General features: G+C 51.4%; 2 protein-coding genes across 4 annotated transcripts; one reads left to right on the top strand and one right to left on the bottom strand.

Annotated features, from left to right (window-relative positions):
• Positions 1–4145: 4145 nt before the first annotated feature.
• CD72 (CD72 molecule) lies at positions 4146–10957 on the top strand. The gene is made up of 9 exons (XM_049896296.1): positions 4146–4271; positions 4366–4473; positions 5196–5267; positions 5821–5910; positions 6233–6568; positions 8519–8673; positions 9288–9409; positions 10135–10309; positions 10613–10957. The coding sequence occupies exons 1-8, from the start codon at positions 4190–4192 to the stop codon at positions 10307–10309; spliced, it is 1140 nt and encodes a 379-aa protein (XP_049752253.1). The 5' UTR covers positions 4146–4189; the 3' UTR covers positions 10613–10957.
• Positions 10629–16647, bottom strand: TESK1 (testis associated actin remodelling kinase 1). Of its 3 annotated transcripts, none has more exons than XM_049896295.1 (11): positions 16489–16647; positions 15054–15787; positions 14791–14912; positions 14621–14669; positions 13914–14060; positions 13474–13556; positions 13200–13290; positions 12884–12967; positions 12653–12742; positions 12412–12526; positions 10629–12079 (listed from the first exon to the last, which is right to left on the bottom strand). In XM_049896295.1, exons 2-11 carry the CDS (start codon positions 15270–15272, stop codon positions 11193–11195), a joined length of 1887 nt encoding a protein of 628 aa, XP_049752252.1. In that variant the 5' UTR covers positions 15273–15787; positions 16489–16647; the 3' UTR covers positions 10629–11192. The 3 variants fall into 3 exon arrangements, with proteins under 3 accessions (XP_049752252.1, XP_049752251.1, XP_049752250.1); XM_049896294.1 differs by lacking the exon at positions 16489–16647 and adding an exon at positions 16126–16262; XM_049896293.1 differs by lacking the exon at positions 16489–16647 and having other exon boundaries at positions 15054–16262.
• Between the last annotated feature and the right edge of the window lie 4884 nt (positions 16648–21531).

The following is a 21531-nucleotide window of genomic DNA, read 5'->3' as shown; positions in this document are numbered from 1 at the left end:
CTGCCTTTCCCTCTCTGATAGTTTGTGTATCAACTATTGTTAAGCCAGGCTCCCCCCATTCCATGCTTGTGTAATTTATTTTTTGAACCGCAAATTTCATTTTTCAATAAATGCTATTATTATTTACCTTTTATTAAATTTCGTTCTGTGGTTTGGAGTCATCATTTTGTCCTGTAGCAACATTAGAATCTTGAGTTTGTCTTTCAGTGTATTGCTTTTCTTTTCAGCTCTGTGGCATCAGAAAATATGAATGTGCTTTCTGTGTCATCATTAAACACAGGGCCAAGGAGGGGCCTGGGCAAGTCACCGGAGACCTAGCGGCTCTCTTTGGCTTAAGTGATTCAAAGAGCTGTAAATTCCATTAATAATGCTACCAAGTGGCCCATATTGCTCCCACCTGTCTCTAAAGCTGTTGTGGCAGACTTTTTAAGATGCTTTTGTTGAAGTTGAGACCTACTGTGTCTCCAGCAATCACACCCTTGACTGATGTCACACATTGTCTAAACCATCCATATTTTACTGATGAAAACCTTGGAAATTGTGACTGGCTTCTTTACCCCCAGTAATGTGCTCTTTCCATTACATCATGCTTCCTCCACAGTTCAGGAAGCTTAGCAAACATTTGTGTATTTTGTTTCCTATTGCTGTTGTGATGAAATACCACAAACTTAGTGGCTTAAACAATACAAATTTACTATCTCACAGTTCTGGAGGCCAGAAGTCCAATATAGGTCTCATTGGGCTAAAATTAAGGTGTTTGCAGGGCTATGTTCCTTTCTGGGGGCTATAGGGGAGAGCCCATTTTCTTGCCTTTTCCACCTTCTAGAGACTGCCTGCATTCCTTGGCTCCTGGCCTCCTTCCTCCATCTTCAAAGCCAGCAATGGGCTGGTTGAGTCCTTTTCATGTTGCAGCTCTCTAATTCTTCTATCATGGAATCTCTCTCTTCCTACAGACGCTCCCTTTCAAGGACTCATGTGATTAGATTGGAGTTAGACAGAGACAGTCTGACTTTTAGAGTTTTAGGAGACATTCCTGACTTCCTAATGTTGGCTGGGCTTTACCAAGATGAGCCCCTTTCCACACTAAAAATTCTTTCTGGACGCCGTTACTGTTGGGCCCTCTCCTTTTGCCTACCTTAACACCCTGTTCCCCGTAATAAGCAGTGGAGAGGCCAGGTGAGGGCAGGAAAGGGGCTTTGGTGTTTGTCCTCTAGGGTCTCAGACAATGATATTATGGTCCTGGAAATGCTGAGGTGTGAAGCACTTGCCCTCAACTCTTAAAAGTTCCTGGGTGACTCTGACAGTTGGGCAGTAGGGATATGGCTTGATGTTACAGGTGTCCAGCCTCAAAAGAAACGTGAATGTCAATTTTGCAAAGATCCTATGCGGCACATATGGGGAAGAATCCTGCTTATACATCTATTCACAAAAGAAGGCATTGTGTCTAAGATGTAATGGAATGCAGGATCTCATGAGAAGACATGCAACCATCACCAAAATAACCAAAGAGGAGAGAAACAGAGGCCAAGCCTGGTTAAGACTTCCAAGGCCATCTCCTGCCCCGGGGCTGTGTATGGAGTTTAACTCATCCTAAATCCATTTGAGTACCCTCCCTTCTTAAGCCTCTCCAAGGGCCAGTTAGGCAGCACGTCCCCTGATTCTTTTTCAGAGCGTACCCTGGGAGCCTCGGTCTTGGCATTTTACCTGGCATCCACGTCATGTTCACCAAATGTATCAGTCCTGAAAACTGGGACATTATCCACAGTTTATGGGATTCCCACAAGTGTTCCTGCAGTTGGTACACACACTGCCTACACCCCCACCGCCTACACCACAGATACAAGTGCACTGACTGCCCCCACCCATCGTGCCACCAGCTGCTCTATATGCCCCCACTCACTCTCACAGGCCACTGAGGTCCCCAGGGAGTCACCAACACGTACTGTTATCTGGGGGAGGCCCTGGCAGGGTGCCCAGGTGGGTTGTTGGAAACCTCAACCAAGCAGGGATGGTTAACAGCTGCAGGGACACCTCAGGGAACAGTGAACCTTAAAAAGGTAATATTTGTAGAACCTGTCACCATGACCTTTTAAGACTTTTCTTAAAATGGCCCATCATTCCCTGCCCTAGGAAAAAGAGAAAAAACAGCTACCACAGACACCCTTTGTCCCCCAGAGTCCTCTGTGTTTAATCCTCCAGACCAGCTTTGACAGGGATGCTCACCTCACACAGACACCCCGGGAACAGACAGCAAAGGCCTGGACGCGTGTGTGCACACACACATTTATCTGTCTGTCCTCAGACACATTACTCAGGTGCCTCAGTGGGCATGTTCTTGGGGATGGGGCCCATCATAGCACCATGCTACACACCACCAATCATACAATAAAAGCTGTTAAACTGCGGTGAGGACCTCTTTCCCCTTCCTTTTTCCTCCCCACAGCTGCAGAAGGGGTTTCTGAGGGGGCGGATGTCACCCACTGGGGGGTGGGTTTTTCCCCACCTCCATACCTTGTCTTGCCCCAGTCCCTTCCAACTCTCAGAAGTAGGCCCTTTTGGGGTTCTGTATAGGAGCAAAAGAATGTTAGGGAGCATCTCTAGGCACCCTTGCTCAGCAGCCCCCCTCTCCCCTCCCTGGGTGTCCCTCTGTCCTCCATCAGTCAAGCCCTCCCCTTCTATGAAGGGACCTTCTATGAGTGCCTCTCAGCCACTGGGCCCTTCTCCACTTTGCCAAATGCTCCTTCTTCCTCTGGGCTGGGTGTGAAAGGCCAATGTTGGGACTTGTTTTTCAGGAAGAACTTTACTAGGAAATTAAGAGCAAAACCAAAACAAGAACATATAAAAATCTTGGCTGGCCAAGAGTCTGCATGCTAAGCTCCTGGCCCTGCTTCCTTTCTTTGTCTAACCCCTAGGCAGCTCCCCTGATCCCTGGCACCCCCCAGGGGTGTAGAGAAGGCTTCTCCACTGCACAAGCTGTGAGACTGCCAGTGCTAAGGTCCCTGTGGGGTCCCTCATCCTCACCCGCAGCCCAGGCCTATTCCTGGGCCTCTGCCTCTTGTGCTCCACCTTCTAGGTCCTGCACGACTGTTTGGCTGTAGGGAAAGAGGATGTCACGAGGCTGGCAGGGGCAGGATGGGGAGAGGAAGGGCTGACTGATCACAAGAGGGTAACAAGGGTGGAGGGGGGAAGGGAAATCTCTGAAGAGGAACTCTGGGGGTGTCTGCAGAGGAGAAACAGTTTGGTCCTAAGTCACCTACACCCTCCAGAAGGGCTGTGGCATTCCCAGAAAGGGCTTTTGAGTGAGAACCTCCCTGTGACAGGGAGGAGGGATTCCTCAGCAACTCTGTGGGGTATAGCAGGAGGGGAGCTGGGCCCACCCTGAAAGCCCCCAAGCTATAGAAGAGACGAGCCCACCTAGGGATCCAACACATCAGGGGACCCCTTTCTAAGAACCTGCTGGAAACCCCAGGATGGTGGGAAGCTAGGGATCCACACTACCCATTCAAAATCAGTTCCCATACTCTACAGGTCAAAGCAGAACTGCCCCATAGGGTTTCCAAGGAGCGCCTGGTGGATTTGAGCTGCCGACCTTTTGGTTAGCGGCTATAGTTCTTAACTACTACACCACCAGGTTTTCTGGGATCCACACTAGTACCCACAATCTGATGGGGGCAATGGAGCCCCACCCTGGAGCAGTGACTGAAATCCTCTGAGGTCAGTTGGCTACAGAATTGCTCTGACTACACACCCATAAGCCCCAGTGGATAGGGCAGGCAGGAATGGAGGGGGGCAATCAGGGAAGCCAGTCAGGAGGACAGGTGTTTGGAACCCAGCATCACTGAAGTGGGTCTAGGATGCATGAAGGGGGACACAGGCAGGACATGGTCCAGCCCAAGTAGTGGCCTGGACACCCCCAGCTCCTACTCCAAGACTCTGGACCTCAATCTCCCCTCCTCTGCCCCCCTGTCCTGGGCCCAGGGATGCCTTCTGCTTCACTGAACCCATCTGGTAGAGACTTGCTCACACCTTCCTCTTTTGTAACTGGAAGTCACAGGGCAAAACGATTATGTGTGTAGTCACAGAGGGAACACAAAGCCTAAGAGTATAAAGACAGAGAGGAGAGTGGCAAGCAGTGTTGGGACCAGTGGAAGAGGGGGCAAAACGGGTGGGTGCAGAGGGGCTCAGGATCATGGCTGAGGCCATCACTTATGCAGACCTTCGGTTTGTGAAGGCACCCCTGAAGAAGAGCATCTCCACCCGGCTAGAACAGGGTAAGGGTGGATGAATCTCCTTGATTCTGCCTGCATCCCCTCCTCCTTCAGGACCCCACCTCCTGATTCCCACCTTGGTCCCTTTCCTCTCCAGACACAGAGGATTATGAGAATGGGGAGCTCACCTATGAGAATGTACAAGTGCCCTCAGCTCCAGAGTGGCCAGGGGGCATGGCTCCCCCTGGGCCTAGGGACAAAGCAGGTATGGAGTGCACAGGGGACGTGTGTTTGGGTGGCTGTGTCTTGAGCCGGAGAAGACAACACCCTTGGGGAAAGGAGAGGTGTCTAAGGAAAGAGAAGAATGAGAACCGGGTAAACGGGAGCCAGGGGAAGAATCAAGATGCCAAGGGCAAGGTGGGAGAGCCCAGTGGGGAGGTAAGGGCTCGGAGGAGGCATGGGGGCAGTGCTTCGGGGAGAGGAGTTCTAATGGGAGTCACAGAGAGTTGAGAGGGTACAGGAGAGGGATGGGAGCAATCCCAGGGAGAGGGCTTGGGGTGGACAGATAAGAGGGCAGGAAGGGTAAAATGAGACCTAGTGGGGAGATGTGAAGCCTAAGAGATTGGCTTCTAACCAAAGGGTTGGCAGTTCGAATCCACCAGCTGCTCTTTGGAAACCCTATGGGACAGGTCTACTTTGTCGTATAGGATCACTATGAGTTGGAATCGACTTCACAGCAACTTGTTTTGTTTATTTTTAGCGGGGGAGATGAGGGGTCCCTGGAGAAAAGGCAAGGCCAGTCCCAGGAGGGAGAAGAGTTCAGGGAGAGATAAGGAAGTCCCGCGAGGGATGAGGGTGTCCCAGACGAATTGTAGGGGTCAACATAGGACGGACGGGGGCTCAGCGTGGTGGTAGGGTGGGGAGGGGGCAGAAGGGGCATTTCCCGGTGCTTCCCATGTTCCAACTGGAGCCCCTCCCAATCTGCAGAGGTCAAGCCGGAGCAGCCACCCGCGGCCTGGAGCACCGTAACGTCAGCAGCTGCTGGGCGGGTTCTCCCCTGTGAGTGGCGTCCGGGTCCACACGCTGCGTGGTCACGATCTCCCCGGGCCGCGGAAGGCCAGTTCCCCTTCTGGGCCTCTCCCCGCCGCGGAGACGCCGGGACTCCTGGCGAGGATGGCTGGGAGGGACGTGCTCACGCGGGGCAGCGCAGAGGTGGGCTGGCCCGCAGGGCGCAGGCCTGGCCCGGGAGGGGGCCCGGGTGCAGGTCTTTCGACGCCTAGGGGGCACCGCGACCCCTCTCGGTGCCCCTTCCACCCCATCCCCTACTGATCATTCCAATATGTCGACCGAGACTCCTTCAAGGCCCCAGTTCACGTGCCTCTCCTTCCCCCCTCTCTGTTTGACAACCCCCAACCTTTACTCTGAAACACCTCCATCCCCTACCTGTGAAATGCTCCCACTGCCCCACAAAGCCAGCCTTGCCTGCCCTCCTCAGCCCTGCACTACCGTCCTGTTAGGAGTGCTTTTTCGTCGTGAATCCCCTCCGCCCATCCCCTCAGTCTATACATTCTTTTTTGGGACTGACTGCCCCTCATTCCACTCGCTCCCTAAGGCTGTGCAGCCTACATGCACCTCCTTCTCCTTGGCCTGCTCCTCACCTGCCTGATGTTAGCGGTGGCCGCTATCTGCCTGGGCATGCGCTGTGAGTATGTTTGCCCCCACGTCCCACTTACCCCCAAACAACATTTCCCCTGCTCCCCTCCACAGCCACCCTTCCTCAGCAGAGCCCACAGTGGCTCCCACCAAACCCTTAGCTTTTGGTCTGGTTTCCAGCGCGTTGTCCTCCTCCTAAATTGTCCTTACCTTATGCAGTACCTCCTTAAGCTTTAGGCAGTCAGATCTTGTATTTCAGCTCATTGTGCAAAAAGTTGCAAGAAGCAGTGAAAGGGCTGATGCTGAAGTCTCAGGGGCGCAGGACGTGTCTGGTGAAGATGCCCTCCAAATCACTCTTTATGGCCAAACAGATCTGCAGGTGTCTCAGCAGCTCCAGCAGATGGACAGCGTTCTGGAAGCCACTAACAGCAGCCTGCGCCAGCAGCTCCACCGGAAGGTAACCCAGGAGGGGAAGAGGGAAGAGGAGCTGCAAGGGTCCAGGAGGGAGCTGGCCCAGAGTCAGAAAGCACTACAGGGTGAACAAGGGCGTCGCCAGGCTGCTGAAGGGCAGTTACAGGCCTGCCAGTCCGACAAGGAGAAGACAGAGGAGAACTTGCAAAGGGAGGAGAGGCAGAGGAGCACCCTGGAGCAGAGGCTGAGCAACATGCAGGACACACTGAAGCCTTTCTTCAAATGTTCCTCACCAGGTACCTGCTCTGGGGAGAGCTGAGAGGGGACTGCTGTGAGGCATGGATTGACAAGAGGAGACACTAGTGATGGGAGATCTATCTATGTATCAGGGAGCCAATGAGTTGTTGGGGAAATGAAGTAGTGAACCAGAGTGGTGGCTGACTTGAGCCGTGCAGGAAGAAGGCTGAAGCTGCACACCGGATTGAGGGGGACTCACCCAGCTCTAAGGCAGACCCTGTGGAGGAGGGGAGGGTGGCAGCCAACAATCCAAACCACACTGTCCAAAGCAGCATGGTGAACTCAGGTGTCTGGAGTGAAGTCTGTGTCAAGGGCCTGGGCACCCCCTGAATTTGGATGTGAAATCGGTTGTTTGCACATTTTTATTTTCTATAACTTATTTAATTTTTTGCAGATATTTCTAAAGAGAGGATATATAGCTTTAGATTCTCGATACATCTGAGACACCTTCCCCCACACAAAGTTTAAGAATTACTGATTGATGAGGTGCAATCTAGTAGAGGGGCAAGGAAATGGATGCTCTCATGCATGGGTGCCACTCACAACGACATGGGTGGGGTATTGTGGTTTAGGGAACTGGGGTGGGGTGTTTGTCCATTTTGAAAGCAGGAGACCATCCAGTGTGTGGGGATGGGAAAGGGGGATACATAAAAGGGGAAAGGCTGTGCCAAAGCAGGCTGGGGTTCTAGACAGGGTGCCTAGAAGAGGACTGGAATGTTTATGGATTGAATATCTATGGTCAGGGTTAGTCTCTATCTAGCTCAGGGGGCACCTGGATGTTCCCCCAGGCTTGGGACAGCAAGATTATATGAAGACACCCCCAACCCTCAGTTCCTTAACCTCCTTATCCTCACTTCCATGTCAGTGCTGCCACCCATTCCCACTGCTGCCCCCTGGGCCTCAGCATGTGAAATGACTCTTCTGCTGAAAGGATGGTTTCAGACTTCCACTCTGATCACAACTGCCCACCCTTCCCCACAATTTCCCCATACTTCTTCAACCTCACCCAGGCTTCCAACCCACTAACTCCCCTTCTACCTCGCTCCCCATCAGTCCTCTCCTGTCCTTGCTTCTCTCCCTATCTATTGGATTCTGGAGTCCATCACTTCAACCATTCTTTGGTTCCATCATCCTTCTGGTGCACCTGAATGGCAAATTTGCAACCCTGGATGAACTCAACTGCCCACCTTGCACATGGAAATGTAGGCAGAAGAGAGGGAGCTAGTGGAAAGGGAATGATCTGAGTGATGAAGGTAGGACTCATTGAACACGTGTTGGAAGAGAGTTGGGTGGGGTTGGGATCAGGAGCACAGATTGGGGTGTGGCTGACATTAAAAAGAAGAGAGGGATGTTTATTATGGATAATCAGGAAAAGAGGAACAGAGGAGAGACAAAAATTTTGAGGGAAATAGAGCTCACATCAGGAGTCTGACAATTTTGGTAAAATAGGAACTAGTTGCTTGTGGAAGAGTGGAGAGGGAAGGAGGTGGTTGGCTTGAGGAGTGTGGGAAAAGTTCTGCATATGCAGTGGGAGATGCTTTAGGGAGCTAGTAAGATGCATTAGAGGCTAATGAACAATTATGGGGGGCCTAGGTGAGGTTAGCCAAAATTGGGGGTGGTGGTGGGACTGTAATTGGTCAGAAATTGGGACTACAACACCAGTCCTATTGGAATAAACCTTCCAGATTGTTAGACAGTAATGTTGTTGAACGTAAAGCTTTCTACTAAGTATACACAGGTGTGACATTTCCAGGGCAGGCAAAAGAGAGCCAAGGTCAAGGACTGGGAGTCAATAAAGGCACTGAATTTAGACCCAGGGGAATACTGTTAGCAACCGGATTGCTGCTGAGTGGTCACTTTCATCCAAAAACAGTGCTGAGACCTTCCTCCTGGGTCTGTAAAGTGGTGTCACACTCTTTGTTTTTTTTTTTTTTTTTTTTTTTTTTAAGAAAACTGCTGCCCTGTGGGATGGATACAGAAGAGGAAAAGCTGCTTTTACTTCTCACCTACTCAAAAAAGTTGGGAGGACAGCCGAAAGCACTGTAAATCCCTGTCCTCAGATCTGGCCGTATTGAAAGATCTTCAATCTCAGTATTATTCTTCAGTAAGAATACTCTTATTCACAGACTATATTTGGGTCTGGTAGGTGAAGGGACATACATCCTCAAATCAGAAATGGCAGTGCACACATGGCATGCGTGCCGGGATTCCCATTTCTTTTCCATGCAGATATTGATAATCAATCACAATGCTCTTTACCTCTGAACTTGGAGAACAGCCTGTGCATCTTCTCAACACAGTGCTCCAGGTGGCCCCTACTAACTGATAAGAGTTGGCGTGAGAGTTGAATTTATGAACCATCTCTACTTTAACCTGTTTCTCATCCCAGCTTTTCAGTCAGCTCTCTGGGCTACTTAGCAGGTTCGACTCTCATGGCCTCTCAGGGAGAGGCATCTCATACCTGGTAGGCTGGATTGTAGGGATGGGTTCCCTGTGATTAGAATAGCCCACCAGATGCCCCCTTCCAAAGGGTGGCAGAGATTCTCCCCCAGCTGGGAGGTGAACTACAGGGTGAGCTTGCACCTGCAGGGTGGACACTTGAAAGATGCAGGGACAAGCCTTCTTGCCAAAGCTCATAGGCCTCCCTAGGGTGTTCATTTTCTTCCCTATTTCTCAGTGTTCTCCACACACCTCATGTCTCTCTGAATCTCCCCTCAGAGATCTGACTCCAGAGAAATCATAAATCTGTTGACATCAGATGGTAATCTATTTGAGTCATGTTGGATTGGCCTCAGTTTAGATAAGAACTGGAAGTGGATTGACGGCACACCAGTCAGTGAGTAAGTTTGTCAGGACTTTTGGGTAATTTCAACTCCATATTCCCTTCCTAAGGGCACAGTAAAGATATTTCCTTCCCAGATCCTGCTCCCAAAAATCTTTCATGAATCAATATTGCAATTGTCCTTTTGTTCATTTCCTCTATTTGATTAATAACGGTTTCGTGCAGTCCTGTCCTCTATTCTATCCCCAGTACCTAGCAGTCCCTGGTACATACAATTTTTGGGGGAATAATTACCAGGTTGGAACTTATGCCATCTTTTTCTCATTTTCTATCAAAAGCTGAGGATTTAGTGTGGGCTTCACAGTTGATGAAGAATCCTGGTACCCTAAACTAACTTCCCATCCTTTGGCTAAATTGCCCAAACTGAGGTTGTACTTTCTCAGCTGGGACCCCACGGGGCACTACAGAAGAGGACAAGGGAGAAGTGGGGTAACTTTAGGAAGATCAACCCCAGGAACCCTGAAGCAGGGTGGCCACCTCCCATGTTCCCTAACTGGAGTTTTCAATTTTAAGACCTTGGATGACTTTTTCCTCCCTGGTCCTAAAGCCTCTTCTGGTTGGAGTCCAGCCATTGGACCCAGAGCCACACTCAGGTGTGGCCTGTGTCTCGGTGGGTGGGGTGAGTTAGGACTTGGGTGAGGCTTTATCCAAGGGCAAATGGAGAAGGGAGAATGGGAAGGAGGGGTCCAGAGCTTACTCTGGTTCTACTTCACCACTGTACAGGCCTAGGATACAAAGCTCAAGGTGGCTTGGGACACAAAACTCAAACTGTGCTAAGGTACAAATGAAATATTGGGCAACACTGCAGCAGGAGGACTGTTCAAATCGTCTTCCCTGCATCTGTGAGATGCCAGCCTTCAGGCATCCAGATGGGGAACACTCTTTGCACCTGAACTAGGTAAGTACAAGGGATGGGGATGAGGCATGGAGGACTCCGGGAAGAGGGAGTCAGAGCAGGGTCCCAGAGATCAGAGGGAAAACTTGTGCCTGTGAGTGGCAGTCCTGTTCATGGTTCCAGGGGCCTGGTCTGCTAATGTAAAGGAGGGTTGGGGAGGAGAGAGGGGCAGGCAAGGCCTTTAGCTGAAGGGAGGCTGGTGATGTGGCTGTCTAGAGCCCTGGGGAGGAGATGGGGTGAGCTGGATGAGGGGTCTGTTCTCAGTGACAATCATCTGTGGAGCTCACTGCTGCTTTATTCTCCCAGATACTCATGCCAACAAGAGCCTGTGCCCCTCATCCCTAACCTGCAGACTGCGGGCCCTATGATGACCTCCCTCTAGTGCTCCCTCACTCTGCCTGGGCAGTGCCCAGCCAAGGACTGATCCATGCCTGATACTTCTAACCAGCCTGCTGCCTGCCTGAAACTCTGTCCCAGAAACTGGACTGTCCCTAGGAAAAGGGCAAAGAAGCCTCTAGAAGGGACTTTGGGCTCCCCAAGAACCTCCCACAGCAAAGTGGAGTAGGGGAGGAGGGCGCACGGGGCTGAGTGGATAGGGGCAGCCCGGAGCCAGCCAGGCAGTTTTATTGAAATACGTTTAAATAATTTGCACGTGTTAGTCTCATGTGTCAGCAATGCTGTGACTGGTTCAGGGATCCCCACAGAAGAGCGAGCCTGGGGGTTGGTCAGGAAGTGCTCTGTCTCTCAAGTTCATGCTGATGCTCCCCTATATAGGGAGAAGGGCTGGTCAGCCCATCTGGGACTGACACTGTCCAGCATTTGTGCTCTGTCCTCACAGGGTGTCCTGAAGGCCAAAGTTGGAGGCCTGAGACCACAGGCCCCACTGTTAAGAACGTGCCCCAGGCAGCTGCAGGCTGGGCGTGGGTGGCTTGGCATGGTGCCCTCGGTGGCAGAGGAGGCTCCCTGCCTCACAGTTCAGGTTGCGGTAGCGGGCAACAGCTGGTGTGGGGCGGGGGCACATGGACAGGAAGCCAAAGCTGAAGGGGCCGAGGCAGCAGCCAGGACAGGGCAGCCCCTCATCGGGCTCCCGGGGAGCTGAAGGGGGTGGCGAGGGTTCTGTCCGCTCCAGAGCTGCCGCCCGGGGCAGGCTATGCTGAGCCCTGTTCCAGGGCTCCCCAGCCCAGCCTTGGGGGGAGTTTACTACCACAGCTGGGGGGTTGTTGTTGAGGGGAGGTCCTGATCGGGGGGACCAGGGTTGGGAGGCAGAGGAACAAGTGCTGATGAAGTTGTCCGTGGCCACAGCCAGGGGCAGCTGGGGAGCTGGTCCTGGGGGTTCTGGCTCGGGGCTGCTGCCCTCACATTCCATCCTCTCCTCAGCAGAAGGGCCCACGGGGGGAGGGCCAGGACCTGGCAGTGCTGTCTCCATACGTCGGGGGAGCTCAGGAGATGAGGGTAGGGAGCGGCAGCGGCGGACAGGTGTCCCGGGCTGGACCAGGGTCTCCGGAGTAGTCATCAAGGGCAGGTGGGTAGAGGACAGCGGTGATGGTGGTACAAGGGGCAGGGGGGCGACTGGCTTGCTGGGCGTGTCCAGGAGCTTAATCTTGCCACCTCTGAGGTCTTCCCGTAGTGAGAAAGGGTTGACTCGAGTTAGATTGTCCCCCCAGTTGGGGGGTGATCCTGGTGATGGGGGCAAGAAGAGGTCTGACCGGCTTCGGGAGAGCCGGGGGTCTGGCCTGGGAAGCGTGGCAGAAGGACCCCATCTTGGAAGAGACCCTGTAGACAGACAAGTCTGTGATCACTGCTATCAGCATTTGATCATAGCCTCTAGGGCCCCTTTATTCTCTAGGAGGCTGCTGGGACTACAGCTTAGAAAAGGGAGTCTCACCGGATGCTTTGGGAAGGGAGGGATGTCACATCCAGCTCCCTTTTACTTCTTTCCTTACTTCCCTCTCTCAGGCTCTAGCATTAAAAACCTGTCTTCTCTGAGACAACCCTCGTCCTAGCCTTCTCAACTAATATACTCAGTCTCTACAAGAGAATTCCCTGATTTCTAAGCAGGAGAGAGGCAGGAGGACCTCAGCTGGGTCAAGGTCATGCTCACTTACCCTGATTGTGTATCAGGGGAGCCTTGGTGAGGGGGGCTGGCTCAGGCAGCTGCTCCAGGATCCATTCCAGGTGTTGGGTGATTTCAGTGAAGGGGGCACGGGCACTGGGTTCCATCTGATGGGTAGGGACAGAGGCAGCTTCACTAAGTGCTCCAAAAAAGGGTCCCCGAGTTTTCCTCCCATCACCTGGGATCCAAAGGGCAGCTGTTTCAGGGGTGGGGTGGACGAGTGAGGCTCTTACACTGCAGCAATGGATGGCCAGGAGCAGGAAGGGCAGTGGGCAGTCTTCCCCCACCAGGGTTCGGAAAGCTGGCACATCCAGGCCAAAATCCTGTGGGGACAGCAGAGGCAGAGCCTTCAAGTCAGTCTTCTTTGGGCTCTCCTTCAGGACTCCAAACTCCTGGAAACCCTCCTTGGTTATGAGCCACCCCATCTGGTGATACTTTTCCTTTCCAAACCCAGACACATTTACCTCGGTACGGGGTAGGTAGTCAGGGTCTGCAGGTACTCGGGCGATGAGCTCACAGAGGACAATGCCAAAGGCAAATACATCAGCCTGGGGGTAAGAGATAAAGTCAGGAGGAGGTAGGCCAGATACCAAAAATATGGGGGGGAGTTGGAGAGTCTTGACAGTTTTTATGTTTTGGGGGGTACTTGTGAGGGGCAAGTGGGACCTTAGGGCTTCCTGAATATCTGGTAGGGTTATTGAAGACCTTGGGATGGGCCTTTGTGAGAGTATTTCAAGGGTATGTGGAAGGCCTTGGTGATCTGAAGGGCTGACGTCTCACCTTCTCATCATACAGCTCACCCCGCAATACCTCCGGAGCCATCCAGTATGGGGAACCCACCACAGCCAACGGCTCCTTCCTTGCCCCTTCCCTGCAGGGGCAGGGGCACGGTGGTCAGAAACATCCCACTCAGGCACCTTCCTCAAGCAAAAGGGGATGAGGTGAAGCCCCATCCCACCCCAAAGGAAAAGTCCCTGAGGGCCTGGCATTCTAGACAGTTCATTTAGGTTGGGACCCTCTGGGAAGTTTAGGGGGACGGGGACATTCACCTCACCTATACACAGGAATCTTTTCCGCCAGCCCGAAGTCGCCCACAACAGCTGTGAAGCCTTGGTCTTCCCGTCGGACCAGACAGTTCTGACACACACATATAGCATCCCCATACAACCATCACCTTCTGCTCTCTGGTCTTCCCACGCATACCCCAAAGCCCTGTCATTCGAGCATAACTGCAACCCTCTCTGATCTCCCAGTTCTCCAGTGCACTCAGATTCTCTAATATCATCCATCACTCCAAACCCAGCGTGAGACTCAGTCCCTCAAAGCACTCTCCCCAACCCCAGCCCCCCAATATTCTCCAATGCCTTGCCCAAATGTCTAATATATATTTCAATATCCTAATATATCTATTATCCATGTTCCAACATCCATGGGCCAGTTACAATCTAACAGTCTCAATCCCCCTTCATGCCTCCACCCACCTGGCCAGCCTACCTTGGATGTAAGGTCTCGGTGGAAAACACCTTTGGCATGCAGGTATCGTAGGCCACGGGCAATGTCCAGAGCCAGGTGGAGTCTGATAGGCCAGGATAGAGGCTCGGGGGAGCTGAGAAGCTGTTCTAGGGTCCCCCCATTCATGTACTAGGTCATGGGGGTGGAGAAGGGGAATGAATGTTAAAGCTTCAGCCTGTGCTCCACGTCCCCCACTTATAAGCCAGGGGGCATAGCACTCAGGAGGATCAAAAAGGTCAGAAGGGTCAGTCTGTGCTCTAGGGCCCCCCAATCATGTTCTAGGACTGCCCAGCCCAATATAGTAGCCACTAGCCTTTTAGCCATGTACAGCTATTTAAATTTAAATCATTAAAATTAAATAAAACGACATTCAGTTTCTCAGTCACATTAGCCACATTTCAAATGCCCTCTAGCCACATCTGACTAGTGACTACTATATCAGACAACACAGATATAAAACATTTCCATCCCTGCAGAAAGTTCTATGGGACATCACTAACCAGGGGGGATATAAGGGATAGCACCAGCTGAGACCTCTTATATGTGTTTTGTCTAAAGGGAAGTTCAGGGAAACCTCCCCTGGGAGGAGGTCCTGCTGCCTCTCCTTAACCCTTTGCAGATCCACCTGTCCCGCTGACTCCTACTCTCCTTGGGGGGGAGGGTGTTTCCCCTTCTTGGCCCATCCTCACCTCCGTGAGAGCGTGCAGTTGCCCCTGGTGCACACAGACCCCCATGAACCTGGAAGAGGATGCGGAAGATGTGAGGGTAACCTATTAGAGCTCCGGTCGTCTTCACTTTTCCCGCGGGATCTTTACGTTTCCCTCCAGCCACCTCCCAGCAAGCAGCTGAGGCCGCTCACCTAAGGATGTTGGGATGCCGGAGCCGGTTCATCAGCTGCACCTCCCTTAGCGTGTTTCCCCGGTTACTGGGCAGCCTGTTCATCTTCAGCACCATGACTTGCCCTGACTGTCGGTGCCGGACCTGGGGACGGCAGAAGCAAGCGAGTCGCGGGCAGCCCGGCTGGTAGCCTGAGTGGGGGCCCGCCGCCCTCGCTCTGGGCCCCCAGTTCCAGCTCCCGTCTCAGGCTCGGCCCCGCCCCTCTGCCCTCTCCGCCCGTCCTACCTTGTAGACCTCAGAGAAGAAGCCGGCCCCGATCTTCTCCGCGCAGTGGAAATCGTCCACGCGCGCCAGGCTGGACACGGCGCTGCGGAGAGCCCGGTAGGAGGAGGGGCGGCCCCGGCCCGGGCCTCCGCCGGCGCCCCCCGGCCCCGGGGGGCCCTCCCCCGGCGCCTCTCCGGGCCCGGGCCCAGGGCCCCGCAGTGGGGGCCGCTCTCCGGCCATGGCCGGGCCCCCAGCCCGGGCTCGCCTCACATGGCAGGGTCTCCGGGGCCCGGGCAGGCCGCGCTCGCCATGGGCGCGGGCCGAGCCCGATCCTGGGCGCCGGAGCTCCGGCTCCCGCCCCGGGAATGGACGATCCGCCTGAGATCCCGGGCCCGCCCCCGCCGCGCCGGCTTGCCGGGCCCGGGTGGACGCCGCTCCGCTCTGCGCAGGGCCTGGATCTGGGCGGGGCGGCGGCGGCGGCGGTGGCGGCGCTCCCGGGCCCGGACAGGCGGGCTGACTCCCCGCAGGCAGAGGCGGGCGGGCGGCAGCGGCTGCTCGGCTTCGCCGCTGGGGCTCAGGCTCCGCGGCCTGCCGGGGGCGGGGCTGGGCCGGGCCTGCGCTTAACTCCTTCGAGCCCGGCCTGCCAGCAGCGGCCACGCCCCCTCAGGTACGCACCCCCCAACTGGTGGTCGCGTCGCCCTAGGCGAGTGGTCTGGGCGTTGGGGTCAAATCAGTTCAGGCCCGAACTTGAATAACTGAAGGGAATTAAGGGCTGATTGTGGGTACACGACACTCAAATGTCTTTTAGCTGTCCTCTCTCCCCTCCCACCCTCGGGTCACTGTCCTTTGAGGGTCAGGGTCAGGAAGCCGCCCCATTCCAGGGTTCCGCGGACCAGCAGGGCAGAAAAGTAGACCCTTCAGGCTCAGCCACAATCAGAGGCAGCCCAGCAACCTGCACACCTTCCCAGCCTCCGCCCATTTCCCGGGTCTTTTCGACCCCTACCCCCTAAACCTCTGGACTCCCTGACACCTGCTACCTTCTCTGGAGGTTGGGATGCCCCGGGATTGTAGGGCGCCCTTGGCCAGCCCATACCTTGCGTGGCCTTGACTCCTTCTCATTCCATCCCGCCTGCCCCGAATAAAGTTTAGATTCCAGTGCCTCCACCTAGTGACCACTCAGCCTGGACCTCCCCTCTGACTGCTTCGGTCAAAGGACTCTGAAGAAATAACCCTCTACCTTCGGGGAAGCCCCTCCTTCCGCGAGACCCCACCCCTCAGCAAGACCCCGCCCCCTCAATGAACCCTTCCGCTCCGAGACCCCTCTTTTCCTCCTTGAGGCCCTCTCCTTCAGAGGGCCCTATCTTCAGTACCACACTGCTACCATCAGGGTGTACCAGAACCCCGCAGGGCGACACCCTCTCCTCAGTATGTTTCTCCCACTCAGTGTGACTCCCACCTCTCAGAGGAACTCCATCAGTCATTGTGACCCCTTCTCTCAAAATGACTCCTCCCTTCAGTGAGGCACTGTCCTTATCAGTGTGACCCCTCTCAACAAGTTCTGTCCCCCATCCCGCAGGAATCCAGTCTGCCCCCTCAGGCCGGAGGAGGAACTGCAGTCGGCGCCGGGTACTGAGCGCGCACGCAATGGCTTGGGACGCTGTGCGCTCACCGTACCCTACGCTTCCGGTTCTGCTGCTGGCTCCCCTCCCCCTTCGCGGGTCATCACGAAATAGCCAATCCTCGCCAGGGATTGGGTGACGTCACTAGATCACGGTGGCCGCTCCGCGACGAGCCGTTTTGGGCGTCGGTGAACAGGCTACCCCCTAGGGCAGAATGGAGGGGGCCGGCCTTGGGAGTGGGAACGGGCTGAGAAGGAGTTTGGGGGAGCAAGGATGAATTCTCTTCAAGACTTTCAAAGTACTGTTCTTTTATTTCTGTGGTAAGATACAAAATGACTGTAAGCGTAGCCTACATTAGTGGATGATCGCCCTCTAACGGAGTCATGTCACATGTTTATGAGAGTTGGAGCCAAGAAATACTATCTAATTGCCAAAGGCTCATGTGAAAAGAATAAAGGTGGTCTTAAATTATAAATGATGCGTTAGGGGCAAGAGAAGGCCAGATACTCGTTTTGGGCACTGTACAAAGGAAGTTTTCGCAGAGGTTTTGAGAGAGAAGAACAGCGAGAAACTAACATCCTCCCTGAGCCTAGTAGACAGAAGTGGATACAGGCTGATCTCAAGAACCTGTCCTTGGGGCATGTGCATCATACTCATTTTTCCAGTGGCAGTTGAGTCTCGCAAAACAAGCTTATGCATCACAGTAAATTAATATTAACATATACAATGATTTAACTTGTAAATTTGCTTTCTATAGTTGTTAGCTGCTGTTGACTCATGGCATAAAACTGCACCATAGGGTTTTCTTGGTTATAATCTTTATGGAGGCAGCCCTCCAGGCCTTTTGTACCACGGATTGGAAAGCATGAGGCTGGATGCCATCATCCAGAGGGAGAAATAAGCTGACAATGGAATGTGGGGAATGTCAACATTAAGGGCGGGTGGAGGACAAGAATGAAACTGAGAAGGACCAAACTGAAAAGTAAGAGAATCTAGAGAGACTGGTGCCATGAAGTCCAAGGAGTGGAGAGTTTAGGAAAAGTGGAGTAATTAACAGCATGAAGTTGTGCACAGGGGTCTGCTGAGACAAGAAGTTTAAAGTGTCCCTTGAGTTAGGCTGTTAGATCCTTTTGTTGTTGTTCTTTCTAAACCATTTTACGATGGTAAATGTTAAATATATATACTCATAGAGAATAGAACAGTGAGTCCTCATTTACCTTGGATTAGTAAGACCATTTTGTTGGAGACCCAGTGCAAAATCACTCTGCCGTACCTTAGTTCTACGATTTTCATAGGTGAGCTAACATTTTGTTGAATACTGGACATTTAAGATAATAAATTGTAGTAATTCTGGGTTCTCTCTCCCTGTCTCTCTCTCACACACACACACAATAGTTGTTATTTGTTTAGTAACGTGCCTGGACTAAAACTGTGATGTGTATCTCCTCTGCAATGTGTAGCCGCTGATGTCTCTGCTCAGGTTGTTTCCCCCCTTGTTTTTAAGTCTGGCTTCCTAGAGGTCAGCCTGTGTCTTTGTATCTTATTGATCAGAGATTGGGCTCAGTCATCTCCAGCCAGTGCTCCACTCTCTGCTGATGGATCTGTTAATGGGCTGAGGAGTGCATTCAAAGTTCAGGCCCTTTTCAGGTCTGCCCTGGATTTTACTTTCCACCAGGCCCTCCTACTCTCTCATGTCTCTTCTGCACGTGTATACAGGCTCTGTTGGCCAGAGATATGGAGGTGTCTTGAGCCCACTCTAGTGTCTAGTGTGCATTCACACAGCCTGTGGTCAACCCTAGTGTGGAGAGCTTTTCAAGCCTCCTAAGGCTGTCTAACGTCCCTGGGTATGGTTGGCTACTGTCATGAATTGAATTATGTCCCCCCAAAATGTGTATATTAACTTGGTTAGGCCATGATTCCCAGTATTCTGTGGTTATCCTCCATTTTGTGATTGTAGTTTTATGTTAAAGAGAATTAGGGTGGGATTGTAAAACCCGTACCAGGTTACATCCCTGATCAAGTGTAAAGGGAGTTTCCCTGGGGTGTGGCTTGCACCACCTTTTATCTCTCAAGAGATGAAAGGGAAACTAGCAGAGAGTGGGGACCTCATACCACCAAGAAAGAAACACCAGGAACAGAGTGTGTCTTTTGGACCCGAGGTCCCTGCACCTGAGAAGCTCCTTGACCAGGGGAAGGTTGAAGACAAGGACCTTCCTCCAGAGCCAACAGAGAGAGAAAGGCTTCCTCTGGAGCTGACGCCCTGAATTTGGACTTTTAGCCTACTTTACTGTGTGGAAATAAGTTTCTCTTTGTTAATCCCATCCATTTGTGGTATTTCTGTTATAGTGGTACTAGATGACTAAAACAGCTACTAACCTAAAGGTTGGTGGTTTGAACCCTTCCAGTGGTGCCACAGAAGAAAGGCCTGGCAATCTGCTTCTATAAAGATTATAGCCAAGAAAACCCTATGGAGCTCAGTTTTATTCCATAATTACTCTATAATACGTCGGGTCACTGAGTCAGAATTGACTTGATGGCAGTGGTTTAAGGCTGTTTCACTTCCTGGAACTCCCTGTTTAGTCTGGTGGGCAGATGTTTGCCCCAAACAGGCCCATAGTCTCGAGCTAGCAGAGCCACTGGTTCTCCTTGCTCTCTTGTCACTGAGATAGCCAGTTTAACTGACAGTGCTTCAAATCAAGTGAGTACCTTTCAGCAGCAGCAGCAGCAAAGTACTTTTGAGGCTATCTTAGTAGGTACACATACATACAGAATTGCTTTTTGTTCCTGGTGAATTGAGTCTTTTATCATCATGAAGCAATCACTTTATCTTTAACCATGCTTTTGCCTTAAAGTTTATTTTGGCTAATAGTGTATTTTACCAGTTCTACAGCACACTTTTTTTTTTCCTTCACATTTCCCATCTCTGAATTTGGGATATGTCTTATAGTTGAAGTAACGTCATAGATTAATTACTGGCATTTTTTTTCTCTTAATGGTTCACAAAACAATGGGACATCTTATAGTTAATGGTGTATTGAATTTGAAGAAATACAGTATCAATGTAGCTACATTAGTTTTACTGTTTTCTTTTGGTTAGTATTAGTTTGGTATATCTTTTTCATCCTTTCTCTTTCAATTCTCTGTAGCCTTAGTTTTGAGATGTATCCCTTGTAAACAGCATATAGCTGAATTTTGTTTTTGTATTCAAATTCGATCATCTTTTTCTTTTAACTGGAGCATTTAGTCTATTTACAATTATTACAATTACTTTTATATTTGGTTATATTTCTACTGCTTTATTTTGTGGATTCTATTTGTCCGCCCTATTCCTGTTTCCTTTTCATTTTATTTTTTCTTCTACATTTGAAAATTGTAGTTATTTTCCCCTTTACACTGGAATTGCATATTTTGTTTCCTTTCTTTCAGTTGTTACTATAGAAATTTTAACATGACAACTTCTTTACTTTCACTTTTGGAACCCAGCTGCCACTGTGTAAGAAAATCCAGATGATCTATTGTAGAGAAAGGACATGTGGAGAGGCCCTGGAGGATGAGATGCCAAGTGGTGAGAGACCACAAGGAACAGAGCTGTGGCACCTTAGCCAAGAGTCAGCACCAAAACCCCAGAGATGTGAGAGAGGCTTTCTTGTATTTGAGACCACTGGAAGTGCTTTAGGGGTACTTACTCAGTGTCATGGCGGGCAGCAATGTCCTGTGGGCTATTATAGCCTCCAGTTAGACCCTGTGGATTGGGGGTACTCCCCTTGCTTTAGAGCAGTTGCCACCACTGCCTGGCTAGTGGAAGCTACTTCAGAAATAATACTTGGAAATTTTCTTAATGTGTATGTCCCCCATGCAGTCTCAGCTATTTTGAATTCCATGTTAATACAGCACCTGTCAGCCAGTAGGCTAACCTCTTATAAGGTCCTTCTGCTAGCTGCCTCAAATATTCAGTTGCATACAGTGACCTTCTTAAACCCTGTTACCTTGTTGCCCTTTCCTGGAGATATTGAAACTACCTCTCATGACTGCCTTGACCTAACTGATTAGCCGTGAACTCCCAGACAGGATTTGCAAGAGACCTCTCCCTAACCCTTCTTTAATCCTTTTTTTCAGTGGGTCTCACCTTAAACCAAACCCTTCTAGTCTTCATTACCAGGGAGGATATGCTGTCACTACTTCTACTGAAGTTTTGGAGAGCAGCACCCTTCTTAAAATTAATTCAGCTCAACAGCCTGAGTTAATCTGCTTACCAGTGTTTGCAGACTGGCCTCAGGACAGTCAGTAACCATTTATACAGATTTGAGGTGTGGATTCGAGGTTGTTCATGATTTTGGAATGCTAAAAAAAAAAAAAAAAATTTTTTTTTTTTTTTTTATAGAAACAAGGGGGTTCCTCACATCTTCTGGAACCCAGATTAAAAATAGTCATTTGGTCTCTGACCTCCTAGAGGCCCTTTTGCTCCCTTCTGAGACCGCTGTACTTAAGATACAAGCCCATCAGCCTAAAGGAGTCCCTCAAACAGAAGAAATTAAAGGAAACAACTTAGCTGATCAAGCAGCCAAACTGGCTGCCTCTCAACTTCCCCCTCTCATTCATGATCGTGGTAACTCTATACACAGACATGATGAAAAGGAGGGAATTAATGAGAAGGAAACAGATTCACAGCCAATAGTTAGGACACTCGCGCAGTGTGGCACCAAATTAGGCAAAAGAATAGATTTATAGACAGCTGTAAAATTTCTGCATACCTACCAGAAGGTGGCATCCGAGACAGATTCAAGTGTGGAAGGATTCAGGTTGCCAGCTGGATACCGTAGCCAATTTTTGGTTTGGACCAGATGGTAGTGTTACCACAGTCTTTGCACTGTTTTATAATT

Source organism: Elephas maximus, chromosome 9 (assembly GCF_024166365.1).
Source record: "Elephas maximus indicus isolate mEleMax1 chromosome 9, mEleMax1 primary haplotype, whole genome shotgun sequence".
Taxonomy (NCBI): Eukaryota; Metazoa; Chordata; class Mammalia; order Proboscidea; family Elephantidae; genus Elephas; species Elephas maximus.
This window is presented reverse-complemented; position numbering and strand designations above follow the sequence as displayed.